General features: G+C 36.8%; 1 protein-coding gene and 1 pseudogene across 1 annotated transcript in view; one reads left to right on the top strand and one right to left on the bottom strand.

Annotated features, from left to right (window-relative positions):
- The first annotated feature begins 3,258 nt into the window (after positions 1 to 3,258).
- LOC137617022 (protein rtoA-like) lies at positions 3,259 to 6,584 on the top strand (annotated as a pseudogene).
- A 4,244-nt stretch (positions 6,585 to 10,828) lies between these two features.
- Positions 10,829 to 15,868, bottom strand: part of LOC137617700 (hornerin-like) — a 13,188-nt gene continuing 8,148 nt past the window's right edge. Inside the window, exons 5-7 of the mRNA XM_068347697.1 lie at positions 13,240 to 13,317; positions 12,973 to 13,106; positions 10,829 to 12,826 (exon numbers count right to left, since the gene is read on the bottom strand). Coding sequence (XP_068203798.1) covers positions 10,882 to 12,826; positions 12,973 to 13,106; positions 13,240 to 13,317 — 2,157 coding nt within the window. The 3' untranslated portion in view covers positions 10,829 to 10,881. The remainder of the gene's footprint in view (positions 12,827 to 12,972; positions 13,107 to 13,239; positions 13,318 to 15,868) is intronic.

Genomic DNA, 15,868 nt, shown 5'->3' with positions numbered 1-15,868 from the left:
GTTTTGTATTTCACTATTACCTCCATCAAAGAGACTATAAAATCATATCTATATACCATATCATCATATATCATCTCATCTCCTACGCCTATCGACGAAAAAGGCCTCGGTTAGATTCCGCCAGTCGTCTCTATCTTGAGCTTTTAGATCAATACTCATTTCATCATCTCCCACTTCACGCTTCATAGTCCTCAGTCATGTAGGCCTGGGTCTCCTAAGTCTTCTAGTGCCTTGTGGCGCCCAGTTGAAAGTTTGGTGAACTAATCTCTCTTGGGGAGTGAGTAAAATGTTGACAATCTTCATTGGCGGAGGTCTGAAATCTCTGATTGCTCTTTCTACTTGTCTCCTTCTATACCATTGTTCATTACTTTTCATATTGTTTATTTATTTCCTTACTTCCTTTCTTCACTGGGCTATTTTTCCCTATTGGATCCCTTGGTCTTGTAGCTTCATGCTTTTCCAACTTGTGTTGTAGCTTAGCTAATAATAATAATAATAATATTTCATTAGATTTGTCCCTGCCTGGTGATCTCCCGGACTGCGGTTCGAGACCCGCTCAGGCTCAATGATTTTTTTAATGTCTGCAACCTCACCATCCATGTAAGCTAAGGATGGGGGTTTTGGGAGAGCCTATTGGTCTACCTGCTGAGTCATCAGCAGCCAATGCCTGGCCCTCCCTGATCCTAGCTTAAGGGGAGAAGGGGATTGACTGTGGTTTGAGACCCGCTCAGGCTTGATGATTTCTTGTAGTGTCTGCAACCTCACCATCCATGTAAGCTAAGGATGGGGGTTTTGGGAGAGCCTCTTGGTCTACCTGCTGAGTCATCAGCGGCTAATGCCTGGCCCTCCCGGACCTAGCTTAGGTGGAGAAGGGTCTTGGGTGCTGATCATATGTATATATGGTCAGTCTCTAGGGCACTGACCTGCAAGGACATTGTCATTATCCCTTGCCTCTGCCATTCACGAGCGGCCTCTAAACCTTTAAATGTGCTATATCAAGTAGTTGAAGTAACATTGACCTCGTTATCAAGAAGGAAATCATAATAGAATAAAACAAAACACGCCTTTCTTGATCTTGTAATCTGATAACCTTTCTACAAGCCTTTCTGAACTTGTTCTCTATGGTATACAGGTTTCCTTTCGGGGCGATGATCAGAAAGCGTTGATTTAAAGATATCTACATATAATTGAAATTGACAAATTGGTGACGTCGAATAGGTTGGCCAGGGCGCCAGCCACATGTTGAGATACTACCCCTAGGGAGTTATGGGGTTCTTTGACTGGCCAGGCAGTACTACATTGGATCCTTCTCTCTGGTTACGGTTCACTTTCCCTTTGCCTACATATACAACGAATAGTCTGGCCTATTCTTTACAGATTTTCCCCTGTCCTCATACACCTGACAACACTGAGATTACCAAACAATTCTTCTTCACCCAAGGGGTTAACTACTGCACTGTAATTGTTCAGTGGCCACTTTCCTCTTGGTAAGGGTAGAAGAGTCTCTTTAGCTATGGTAAGCAGCTCTTCCAGGAGAAGGACGCTCCAAATCAAACCATTGTTCTCTAGTCTTGGATAATGCCATGGCCTCTGTACCCCGGTCTTTCACTGTCTTGGGTTAGAGTTCTCATGATTGAGGGTACAGTCAAGCACACTATTCTATCTTATTTTTCTTCCGCTTGTTTTGTTAAAAAAATTTATAGTTTATATAGGAGGTATTTACTTTAATGTTGTTACTCCTCTTAAGATATTCTATTTTCCTTTTTTCCTTTTTTCCTTTCCTCACTGGGCTATTTTCCCTGTTGGAGCCTCTGGGCTCATAGCATCCTGCTTTTCCAACTAGGGTTGTAGCTTAGCTAATAATAATAATAATAATAATAATAATAATAATAATAATAATAACTGGATGGGTGTCTTTATCCAAGCTGGTGTTAGTTACTCTAAGAGCCTTTCTGACTATAAATTTGTTCTTTTCCTTTCGTTTGACTTCGTATTCGGTATCCAAAGACCCATTTGATAATCTAGGTAAAGCTAAAGTCAGAGCCGTATGCTACTTAACGAACTCATAAGCTCCTTTTAACGTTCGTTAGTGTTTTCTCCTTTAGGTGAATTCATTTAATATCGACAGCTCAATGTTTTATTGATTTTCTCTGCAATATAACAGATATGACTAACTACAAAGAGTCACAGAAACTAAATGATAAATAGAATAACTAGATAAATGAAAGAAGAAAGGAGAAAAATGAATCAAGCCACACAAAAAAATATGTCGAAATACAAATAATAAGGACAATATTAAATCAGTAAAACATAGACAATACAATAAAGGCAAAAAAGAAAAAAGAAAAAAAAAGCAATGATTATAAAAAGAAAAACCAAACTTATAAGTAAATAATAAATGAACAATAAAGATAAAAATAAAGTTTTAAATACAAAAATACAAATGGAAAAATAAAGCCAAATGGTGAATACAACCAGAATAGTAAACATAATTGAAGAAACACATCAATAATAGGCCAATCAATTTGATAAAACTCAAGCCCATTAATTCAAAGATAGCACATGAACAAAAAGGAGAAATAATTGAGGCAGATAACATTATATGCTTGGTTACCTGTCTCCTCTTTTCAATTCAACCATAAACTATTAATTTCCACATATGAATAAAAACAAAGAGTCACAGAAACTCAATGAAACATAAAATAACCAGATAAATGATAAAAAAGAAATCAAATAACCACATAACAGAGAGGAATAGTTGAAGCAAATAGGTTGCTGTGGCCTGATTGGTAACGTCTCTGCCTCGTTAATGCCATTAGTGTCTGCAACCTTACCATCCTTGTGAGCTAAGGTTGGGGGCTTTGGGGGAGCCTATAGGTCTATCTGCTGAGTCATCAGCAGCCACCGCCTGGTCCTTCCTGTTCCCAGCTTGGGTGGAGAGGAGGCTTGGGCGCTGATCATATAATATATGGTCGGTCTCTAGGGCATTGTCCTGATTGCTAGGGCAATGTCACTGTCCCTTGCCTCTGCCATTCATGAGCGACCTTTAAACATTATACGCTTGGTTACCAGTCTTCCAGTATCGTCTCTTCATTCTGTTTTCCACTCCCATTAACTAACTAGCCCTCTGGATTGTCAAGTGTCAACCAGTTCTCGAGTCCTTTCTAGAGACACCGGATTGTCATTCTGTTTTCCACTCCCATTAACAAGTCCTTTGGATTGTGAACCCGTTCTCCGGTCCTTTCCAAACACTCGTGAACTGGTCTTGGGTGACCTTCGAGTGGCACTTGAAAGGGGAGGAGAAAGGGTCAAATACTTCACGTATATAAAGAAGTGTCACGGATCAACTCTTCAATCGAATCTTGACAGCTGTGTTTAGTGGCAGTGACACACCGACCAATATGGAGGTAATTATAGTATTACTTTTTTGTATTCTCTTGATTTTTATCTAATCTACTTCTAGAATTGTCTATGATATTTTCTATTTAAAATTTAAAATATTTCCATTCAGAATTCATTCCATCATTTTAAAAACGTAAATATTTATATAAAAGACAGTTTTGTGTCTGAATGACCCATTTATGGTTTACTGATACGGGTAATTCAAGACAATGATAATAACTGTTTTTTTCTAAATTGATAAGTTTAATCTATTCCAATAAAACTAAAACAAAAAACGGAAATTAAAATTATTACAAACGAGGATTATTTGAATAAATAATACATACTAACAGATAACATCTGATCAATCAATTTTTCAAACTTTTGATAAAACAATTTTAAGAAATCCGTAAAGAAATCAATCGTTTCTAATCAAAGACTTGAAATCAATGAAAATGTCAATAATACGAGATTATATATCTAAACGAGTTACTTTCAATTCACAGTCTCAAGTGTGTCTTAACTTATGTAGTTCATTTCTTCTAATCATTTTTTGTCTTTGTTTCATCTTCAATAAAGACGAAACTATTAATTTTTTTACGATTACTTTGAATGTGTTGGTACTCTAGATACGAAATTACCATTGGGATACCTTAGTGTTCTTACTCTGGATACGAAATTATCATCAGGAGAATTTGTAGTTGGTTGGGACGGATCGGGTATTAAATTTCAAATCTTTGTTCAATAAAGACAAAACTAATAATTTTTTACGATTACTATGAATGTGTTCTTACTCTAGATACGAAATAACCATTAGGAGCCTTTGAGTTATTACTCTAGATACGAAATGATCATTGGGAGCCTTTGTGTTATTACTCTGGATACGAAATGATCATTGTGATACTTTAGGTTATTACTATAGATACGAAATTATCATTGGGAGCCTTTGTGTTATTACTCTAGATACGAAATGATCATTAAAAGCCTTTGTAGTTGGTTTGGACGGCTCGGGTGTAAGATTTTAAAAGTTATGTCTGAAAACGCACATTTCAAAAGGGAACCAAACTCAAGAAAGCATCTCTTTCTATATTTACTAAATAATATTTCTTATATGTTTAATCAATACCATTTAAAGACTGCGAATATACACCTAATTGCAGATACTGCCTTTCTTTTGAGAGCGTATACTTCGTGAAAGTGTCGTAATATCTTTTGTATGGCGTTGATTAATTTGAAACTGTGCTCACAATATAACCTTCAATGTTCATTGGAGCAAGTAATCTATTCCTGTCTTCAATTCTTAATATGACACCTAACTTCATTTTTCAAAGAACACATAGAATTAAATCTTCAGCAAGACCCTTCTTTAGTTAGTGGTCTCAACTATGCATCGTTCCTTCCAGGTTACAATGTTGATGTTATTCCTTGGGACTGTGGCTCTTGGCTCAGCTTCTCCCCAGTTTGCCTTTGAAAACAGCCAGGTTAGTACTGCAGTAATAAACAGCTTTTCGTGTCTTTAATTCTTTTTATATGACTGAAATACACTAAGACAAGTGAATAAATCAACTGATAATGACAACAGTGAAGCTATTACAGATTCTGAAAAGCTAATGTTTTTTCTTCTTCTAAAGCCCACACCATACAGCTTCGCCTATGGTGTCGGTTCGCCAGAAACAGGCGACGAGAAAGAACATAAAGAAACTGTCACATCGTCAGGCGTGACCGAGGGCGAATACCGTTGGCGCCAACCCAATGGACTCTTCAGGTGAGAATTCCCTAGGTATTATACTCTCAAGTCTCTTAGTGTTATTGAGGTTCTATGACTCTTAGTCTAAGAACTCCTGTCTGGAGAAATCCTTTGGCAAAAAAACGAAACAAAATGCTATGAGTTTTGATATCAAGATTAAGTTCTGTGAGGGGTTTGTGCTATTTGGTGCCTTTAAACAAGCTGAAATGTAAGTCAGAGATACGTGCAGCAGCAGATGCATTTAAGCATTTGTTAAATCAAAGTTACTGTAATCAGCTTTCATTGAAAAATAAGAAAGCATCATACAGAGATAACATTTTTAAAATCACAGAACCATCTTCATCACTGGATATCAGTTAGGATTTTTTTGAATTTTAATACCAACTTTGTATCTGTCTTATTAATTATGTTATTATCATCCCACAGAGTAACTCGGTACTCTGCCGATGGTGCAGGATACCGCGCAGTTGTTAGTGAAGAGCCCGGCCAAGCAATCGCTAATTACTACACAAACAGCCTTCTGCAGTCAGGACCTTCCCAAGGTATTTTAGTAAGTCAGGGAAATCAACAGTCCATCAGTTCTTTCCAGAGAGGTAATCAGGGCTCCATCAACTTCCAATCAGGGAACCAGGGTTTAAGGGGGGTCCCAGTCTAGCAACAGAAGATTCAATACCTTCCAAGCAGGAACTCAGGGATCCAGAAGGTCACAGTCAGGAACCACAGGGCTCAGCAACAACTTCCAGAGCAGACCTTTCACTAACAGACAGAGCTCACAGAATCGTGCCTTGAGCAGCTCCCCCAGTTTCCAGAACAGAGGATTCAGCAGTACACAGAATATCCAGAGCCAAAGATTGAGCAATACACAGAATTTCCAGAACCAAGCCTTGAGCAGCTCACCAAATTTCCAGAACAGAGGTTCCAGCAGGTCACAGAATTTCCAGAACCAAGGCTTCAGCAGCTCACAGAATTTCCAGAGCCAAGGCTTCAGCAACTCGCCTAGCTTCCAGACCCAGCGTCCCAGTACGTTCCAGTCCCAAAGTTTCAATAACCCCCAGAGTTTCCAGTCTCAGGGATTCACTGGCGGACAAGGCTTCTCTGGATCACAAACTCTGTCAAGCCAAGGAAACATTATAGATGGTGGGATTATTGATGGTGGCATCATTGATGGAGGTATTATCGACAACAACGCTTTTGGATCCAGTTTCAACCGGTTTGATTCGAACTCGAATAACTTCAACACAAACCTCAACAGCAACTTCGGGTCCTCCTTCAACAACTTTGGCTTAAACTTCAATAGATTGAGCAACGTTGGACTTTCAAACATCAACAGAGGAGTTGCTGTTGTGTCATCTTCGATCCGAAATTGATTACACAGTTAATCAGAGCATATTTAATTCAGATCTATTTTTTGTAATTAAAATTTTCAGATAATGAAATAAATAAACGAATAGGATAATATGTATTTGAATCGAATTCCTCATAATTATTTGAATAAAAGATTTCACAATGAAAGAATTTCAAACATTAGATTTTTTCATGACTTTTTGATAATCTATTTCGAAATTGCTTTCAAAGGAAATTTATTAAAAAAATGGGCCATTTTAAGTCCTTGTGAATTCGAAACACAATATATTCATGGCCTTTCTTATAGCCTAATAAATTCCTATTTAAAAAGCTTGAGAAGAATAAAAAAATCTGAAATTTCTGACTAACCCAGCTGACATCTTATTTAACCTTTCTTGGCATCTTAAGAAACCATGATAAACATAGAGATTTTGAAGGATGTTAAATAAATCAAGAGATGTGATATGAGAGGGAAAACTCAAAATGAAAAGATAGTAAAATAGAAATCATAAAAAATCTTTTATTTTTGTTTTTACGTCTTGTGTTCTTTACATGTAACAAACTAGCTAAGATTTATTTCAATGTTATTATTGTTCTTAGACTTCTCTTGTAGTTTTTCCCTATTTCCTTTCCTCACTGGGCTATTTTCCTTGTTTGAGCCCTTGGGCTTATAGCATCCTACTTTTCCAACTAAGGTTGTAGCTTAGCAAGTAATAATAATAATAATAATAATAATAATAATAATAATAATAATAATAATAATAATAAGGCTTTCAATGCATCCTTATATCCTATCATCTTTAAAACTTGGTCTTGAATATATCAGTATTTAATATTGAAACCATAATCAAAATTGCTAGATCAAACCATTGTTCTCTAGTCTTGGGTAGTGCCATAGCCTCTGTACCATGGTCTTCCACTGTCTTGGGTTAGAGTTCTCTTGTTTGAGGGTACACTCAGGCACACTATTCTATCTAATTTCTCTTCCTCTTGTTTTGTTCAAGTATTTATAGTTTATATAGGAAATATTTATTTTAATGTTATTACTGTGCTTAAGATATTTTAGTTTTCCTTGTTTCCTTTCCTCACTGGGCTATTTTCCCTGTTGGGGCCCCTTGGCTTATGGCATCCTGTTTTTTTTCAACTGGGGTTGTAAGTTTAGCAATTAATAATAATAGTAATATAAATCTCACGGGTTTTCAGCGCAAGAGCCGGTGTATCACATAAGGTGGGGCATTCGTAAAAGAATGGAGCCACTATAAATTCTGCTCTTTTTTTTTTTGTAGAAATCGTATTTTCTAAAACTTTTGGTCAGCTGAGCCTTGCTCTGAATGAATGTGGGAAGCTTGCATAAGAGCAAAATGAAAAGAACATTTTGAGAAGCTATTCAATGAAGAAAACCACAGAAGAATAACAGAAGAGGAATACCCACTAGTAAGAGTAGCCTCAGATGTCTCCAGAGAAGAAGTAAAAAGTGCACTTGACAGAATGAAGAAGAAGTAAAAAGTGCACTTGACAGAATGAAGAAGAAGTAAAAAGTGCACTTGACAGAATGAAGAAGAAGTAAAAAGTGCACTTGACAGAATGAAGAAGAAGTAAAAAGTGCACTTGACAGAATGAAGAAGAAGTAAAAAGTGCACTTGACAGAATGAAAACTGGAAATGCTGTTGGACTAGATGGCATAGCAGTTGAGGTGTGGATATGCCTGGGAAGAAAGGGTGTTCATATACTCTGGAAGCTCTTTAAAAAGATCTACCATCGAGAAAAATGGAGATATTAGTATCTTTGTCCCTTGGACCAGACAGCATAGCAGGTGAGGTGTGGAAAAGTCTTGGAAGAGAGGGTGTTGATATACTCTGGAAGCTCGTTAAAAAGATCTACCATCAAGAAAAATGTAGAAATAATATCTTTGTCCCTATATATAAAGGAAAGGGGAATATATAGGAATGCTCAAACTATAGATGGATAAAATTGATATTTCATACTATGAAGATCTATGAACGATTTATAGAGGGAAGAGTCAGAAATGAAACAGCAATAAGTGAAGAACAATTTGGACTTCTGTTAGGAAAGGTTACATTTGATGGAATTTTTGCATTGAGGCAAAAAATGGAATAATATACAGAAAGACAGAGGGGACCACATCTGATATTCATTGAACTGGAGGAGGCATATGCTTGAGTACCGATGCAAGAGGTATGGAGATGTATGAGAGAGAAGGGTGTTTTTCAAAAGTATATAAAAGTATTACAGGATTTATATCCAGAGGTTGCCACCCAAGAAAAGAACACTGTGGAAACAACAGGTTGTGTGAGAGTTGGTTTACATGAAGGATCCACTCTCAGTCCTTATATCTTTCATCTTGTGATGGATGTTATTACAGCAAGTGTCAGAGAAGATGTTCACTGAAATATGATGTTTCCTGATGATGTTTGTGATGGCCGTGAGAAAGGTTATGACTCAAAGGCAGGATGCAATCAACTGAGTAACTTTATTAAAGAACACTCTCCTTTATGTACAAAACCTCAAGGCAACAGGAATTTTCATGTTCGAGAAACAGACAATGTTAGAGAGGAAACACGCAGACATGTTTATTCTGGTTCTTTTTAGTGCGAGGGAAGAGCGCAGATACAAGCATAATATATAAAAAATAATTTATGTACGATCGTGTGACACACGGTTGGTATATGTTGTTTTGGTAGACCTGACTAGAGAAGGTGTGGAAATGAAACTAGAGATGTTGAAATAAGCTCTTGAACATCTTGGTTTAAGGTCCCGTGCGATCCATGGTTTAAAATGTCACTCATGAATGGCAGAGGCAAGGGACAGTGATATTCCCCTAGCAGGACAATGCCCTGGAGATTAATCATATATCCATATGATCTGCGCCGAAGCCCCCTCTCCACCCAAGCTAGGACCAGGAATGGGGCAAGCAATGGCTGCTGATTATCCAGCACGTATACTTTTAGTTTCCTCAAAAAACTCCTTCCTTAGCTCACATGGATAGTGAGGTTACAGACACTACAAGAAACTATCGAATTTGAGAGGGACTCGAACTCCCATCCAGCAGAATGCCAGGCAGGGACGTTTCCAATAGGCCACTGTTAACTAAACCTGATCTGAGTGCTAAATTACTTGGCCACGTCATCCACTTGGTTCATTCCATCTTATAAAAACTAAAATTACAAAGGAAAGCTCTTTAATATGCATTTGTTCACGATTGTGCCCAAAATATAATTAGTTAAAATTAAGATGAGATAAACGTATGATTAATTATTTCCCTTAATTAGTAAATAGTCAAACAATATTGCTCGATTATATTTTAAAGTTGTTACTGATCTTAAATGCTTTATATTAGCTATTTATTACTTCTCATGTAGGTTATTTATTTCCTTATTTCCTTTCCTCCCTGGGCTATTTTCCTTGTTAGAACCCCTTGGTTTATAGTATCCTGCTTTCCAGATAACGTTGTAGCTTGGCTAATAATAATAATAATAATAATAATAATAATAATAATAATAATAATAATAATAATAATAATAATAATAATAATAATAATAATAATATCCTTTGACACAGGATTAAAGCAAGTGTTTACATTAACACATCTGTAAGAATACATACAATAATGTATAACTTATGAAGAAGAGTTAGCTAGCATTTTTCATTTAGCTTAATTTTTACAATTTTTAGCATCAGGATTCAGTGAATCATTGTCTATTTACCTTCTTCAATTTGCAATGTATCAACAAATGCAATATTTACGTAAGGAATTAAAACAACATGGTAATGTTTCTTCATTTTATTTTCTTCATATATTCCAATTTTGTTAGAAAAATAAATTGTAATTTTATAATTAGGAGAGAGAGAGAGAGAGAGAGAGAGGAGAGAGAGAGAGAGAGAGAGAGAGAGAGAGAGAGAGAGAGGAGAGAGAGAGAGAGAGAGAGAGAGAGAGACTTAGAAGAAGTTACATGGATTTTGAATGTCTCAAAGACTTTTTAGTCCATCCGCGAAGACTCCATTTGCTCTTGGAGAGAGAGAGAGAGGAGAGAGAGAGAGAGAGAGTGAGAGAGAGAGAGAGAGAGAGAGAGAGAGAGAGACTTAAAAGAAGTTACATGGATTTTGAATGTCTCAAAGACTTTTTAGTCCATCCACGAAGACTCCATTTGCTTAAAAGAAGTTACATGGATTTTGAATGTGTCCAAGACTTTTTAGTCCATCCGCAAAGACTCCATTTACTCTTGGAGAGACAGAGAGAGAGAGAGGAGAGAGAAGAGAGAGAGCGAGAGAGGAGAGAGAGAGAGAGAAGAGAGAGAGAGACAGAGAGAGAGAGAGAGAGAGAGAGAGAGAAGAGAGAGAGAGAGAGAGAGAGAGAGAGAGAGAGAGAGAGAGAGAGAGGGCTTGGTCGTTTAACTACGAACTAGATTTTGGTTCGATATTGACACAACGGCTATTCCAGTGTTGATGTTACTGTTGGATGAGGAAGCGCTGCCATTGATGGAGGAAGATGATCCACTGTCACTGAAACTGGTCAAGTCTGAGCTGACAGTACTGAAGCTCGATCCAAAACTGCTGGGAGGGTTTAGATCAAAACTGTTTGAACCGGGTGTAAACTGGCTGGAACTGGAACTAAAGCTGTTGGAACCATCATCAATTATACCTCCGTCGATAATTCCACCATCGATAATTCCACCATCGATAATTCCTCCATCAATAATTCCTCCATCTATGGCGTTTCCTAGGCTTGATAAAGTACCTGATGTGGAGAAATCTTGGTTCTGAATAGTCTGTCCACTGGTGAGTATCTGAGACTGGGTGTTTTCTGGAATAACAAAGCTTTGTGGCTGGAATGTGGTGAAGGCCTGGTCCTGGACAATTTGCGCGTCACCAGCTACTTGGTTTTGGAAACTTTGTTGGGCACCAAAATCTTGAGTTTGGAAGTCTTGGGTGTTAGTGGTACCTTGGTTTAGGAAATTAGTTAAAGTACTTGAACCTTGGTTCTGAGAGATCTGGCTCAGTCCATTGTTGGAAAACTGATTCTGGAAACTATCTGTGCTGCTGAGGATTCCAGTACCTGACTGTACACTATTAAATCCTATATTTCCAGTCTGTAGACTGCTGGAAGCCTGGTTTCCTGACTGGAAACTGGTGTAGCCTCCATTTCCAGACTGTATGCTACTAAGTCCTCTGTTTCCGGTCTGTAGACTGCTGGAAACTTGGTTTCCTGACTGGAAGCTGGTGGAGGCTCTATTTCCAGACTGTATGCTACTAAATCCTCGGTTTCCAATCTGTGAACTCCTGGAACCCTGATTTCCTGATAGTACATTTCCAGCAGCTACATTTCCGGACTGGAAACTATTAAAGCCTCTGCTTCCAGCTGGTCGTCGGGTGGAACCTTGATTTCTAGACTGGAGGCTGCCAAAGTTTCTGTTTCCAGACTGAGACCTCCTGAAACCCTGACTTCCAAACTGGGTACTGCCAAAGCTTCCACTTCCAGACTGAGACCTTGTCAAACCCTGGATTCCGGACTGGGATCGGCCAAAGCTTCCACTTCCAGACTGAGACCTTGTCAATCCCTGGTTTCTAGACAGAGCATTGCCAACACTTCCACTTCCAGACTGAGACCTTGTCAAACCCCGGATTCCTGACTGGGATCTGCCAAAGCTTCCACTTCCAGACTGGGACCTTGTCAATCCCTGGATTCCTGACTGGGTGCTACCAAAGCTTCCACTTCCAGACTGAGACCTAGTCAAACCCTGGATTCCTGACTGGGTGCTGCCAAAGCTTTCACTTCCAGACTGTGATCTTGTCAAACCCTGGATTCCTGACTGGGTGCTGCCAAAGCTTCCACTTCCAGACTGAGACCTTGTCAAACCCTGGATTCCTGACTGGGTGCTGCCAAAGCTTCCACTTCCAGACTGAGTCCTTGTCAAACCCTGGATTCCTGACTGGGTGCTGCCAAAGATTCCACTTCCAGACTGAGACCTTATCAAACCCTGGTTTCCTGACTGGGATCTGACAAAACCTCCACTTCCAGACTGTGATCTTGTCAAACCCTGGATTCCTGACTGGGATATGCCAAAGCTTCCACTTCCAGACTGAGACCTTGTCAAACCCTGATTTCCAGACTGAGCATTGCCAAAGCTTCCACTTCCAGACTGAGACCGGAAGCCTTGGCTTCCAGACAGTAAGTTATTGAAACCTCGGTTTCCAGATTGGAATCCACTGGTGATTGTTCCTTGGGAAGATCCTGACTCCAGTAAGGAATTTGTATAATAATTGGCGACTGGTTGCCCAGGCTCTACACTAACAGCTGCGCGGTATCCGGCTCCATCAGCAGTGTACCGCGTTATTCTGTAGATTCAATTCAGGAACTCGTTAGACGGATAAAGTTGTTGTCAGAAAGGGGTGTTTACTGTTTATACTTAGATGAAGGCTATTTATGATTAATATATCAATTCCCTGTAAGATTATCTACAGATTCTAATCCAGTTTCTCACCTGAAGAGTCCATTAGGTTGGCGCCATCTGTACTCGCCCTCAGTAAACCCTGATGCAGCAACCGACTCCTTGTGTTCCTTTTCGTCACCTGTTTCCGGTGAACCCACTCCATACGCGAAGCTATACGGTATGGGCTGTAGAGTGACAGAAAATTAGAGTTAGTCTATGGTAGATAAAGGAAGATCTTGAGTTACATTTGAATTTACTCAATATTAACAAAGAATTTAAAAAGTATATATAATACAATAGTATCATTACTTCACTAACCTGACTCCTGGCTAGGTCAAACTGAGGAGTAGCTGCACTCAAAGCTACTGTTCCAATAAGCAACATTAACATTGTGATCTGTAAAATGAAAGTTTGCATTCTGTTAACCACTTAATCAAACTAATACTGATTGCTAGATATAATCCGACATTGTTCTCCATCTTGTAACTCATGAAGTCCGTTTAGGCTGTAATTGTTCAAATTACAGTATTCCCAATAGCTTACAGAACAAGTTGAATAAACACATTTTCAGTAATTTAAGATTAACCTGTTTTCGTAAAGTCATGAGGATTAATATATTCTAAGAACGGAATTTTACTTCAATAACTTTGCTATAAACCAGTTTTCAATTTTCATATAAGCCTAAGCCTATGCCATGGGGCACAGGCTAACGAACAATGCAAATTATAACGTTCGAATTGTTAGTAATCAAAATTAATTGTAATAAATTAATACTGTTTTTTCTAATGCAAATGCTCTTGATTTAGTCTTTGTACATCAAACACGCATAAAAATCAACTTAGTACATTGGTGTCAGTCACTACATTATATTTAGAAATGGTGCAATCTTATAGTTTTAATAGCTCTTTTTAGATAATAACGTCTTTTACAATTTCTTTAAAAATATTAATAATTTTATAAATTTCTATTTGATTACAATTTTTTCTTTATTCATCTTCTTTTTATTATATTTATCTAGAAGTGTTATTTCTTAACGGTACGTAAAAACTCTTCCATCAGTTGCACGATCAGAATTCGTAAACAATCATCCGAAAGCCTTACTTTGGCATTGATTTCGACACTCTTTTCCTTCAGTTTATATAATTTTAAGTAAAGTAATATTCATAAAGTTAACTTTATTTTATTTAAATATTCAATTAATAATTAGTAGCTTTGAAACAGTATTTTTTCAAATATTTCGCTATTTTAAAAGAACTCTTAACTCTTAATCGTGAGGTTTCGAACGAAGATCCCCGCCATTACTGTTTTGAAGTTTCGGTGAGCAGTGATTGTTGACATTTGACGTTTCTTAGTGGATAAAATGTGATGTAATTAGTGATCGTGGCTAAATATATGATATTTGAGACGTGTCTTGTGGTGGTAACAGTGTTAAGGAGAGATATAACAATATAATGTCTCCTTAAGATGAGAAGAAGCCATGAAATACGAGAAAATGTACCCCAAGCGAGATTTCTGAGGTGTCAATGTCAGTGTTGATATGAGTAACACTTTTAGTTATGTCCATGTCTTAGGCAATATTGATTAGTTAAACTATTGCCTAACTATGCCTATTATAGTGAATTGTGAAAGGTTCGAATGCAATATATTCAAAAGCAAAATTATTTATACCAGCAATATATCAAACGGAAAATATTGTGCAGTTTAATGGCATGATTAAAACTTTAATGTATTATGTATGGAAATATCTATGTAATATTGTATGGGAATAAATAAACCGTATGGGGAGTCAACTATAAAGGAACCACAACTTATGATTGATTGATTAATTTAGAGTTCTCTGGCATAAACTACTTGTGAAAGGTTCGAAGGCAATATATTCAAAGGCAAAATTATTTATACCAGCAATATATTAAACGGGAAATATTGTGCAGTGTAATAGCATGATTGACTCCATTGTATTATGTATGGGAAGATTATTTATATTTATATAACTTCAAAAAGCATAATTATTAATACCAGCAATATATCAAAGGGAAAATATTGTGCAGTGTAATGGAATAATTAACCCTCTATTATATAATGTATGGAAGATTATCTATATAACTTTATAATGGAATAAATAAACCGTATGGGGAATTAACTAGAACAGTCCTACAGCTTGTGATAAGGACCACTCCTACAGGACTACTCAAATGGGAACGCCATAGATCTCCGGCCGTGGGTGAGTGTTAAACTTGAATCCTTTTTATAAATGTTATTTTCCAGACATTAATCTATATGATATATAGTTTATTATGCACATTTCCTATGTGAAAATTGTTGTGATATACCAATTTCCAACATTTCTCATTATCATTGGCTGTGTGTGCTGATTTTGTTATAAAAATATACGAATTTTTTTAGGTTGTTATAAAACTATACTATTTTTAAGTTGTTTTAAAACTATGTTATTAATAAGTTGTTATGAAACTATATACTATTTTTAAGTTGTTATAAAACTATACTATTTTAAAGTTGTTATAAAACTATATGCTATTTTAGGATTTTTTTTTTTTTTTTTTTTTTTTAACTATTCGCCATGTCCAAAGTTGTTATAAAACTATACGCTTATTTCGAAGTTCCCCTGGATACAATGTGAAGTGAATACCCCAATGTTAATCGGGCAAAATATTAACTGTTATGGATTTACGTGAGGCATATTCAAAATTAATATAAAAAGTGGGATATTTTTCTATTTTTTACTTGAAAATGCTGGATGTTGATGTTTATTAACTGATTTTTTATAAACCTCTAAAAGAATGAGTTTTTATAAATACTTGTATATATATATATATATATATATATATATATATATATATATATATATATATATATATATATATATATCGTATAATACTTATATGTCAGAACATTAAGAATGTATAGTCACAGGATTTTATTATTAATA

The sequence above is a fragment of the Palaemon carinicauda genome, chromosome 23, assembly GCF_036898095.1.
Source record: "Palaemon carinicauda isolate YSFRI2023 chromosome 23, ASM3689809v2, whole genome shotgun sequence".
Taxonomy (NCBI): domain Eukaryota; kingdom Metazoa; phylum Arthropoda; class Malacostraca; order Decapoda; family Palaemonidae; genus Palaemon; species Palaemon carinicauda.
The sequence above is the reverse complement of the archived record's forward strand: the minus strand, read 5'-3'. Positions and strand labels throughout refer to the sequence as shown.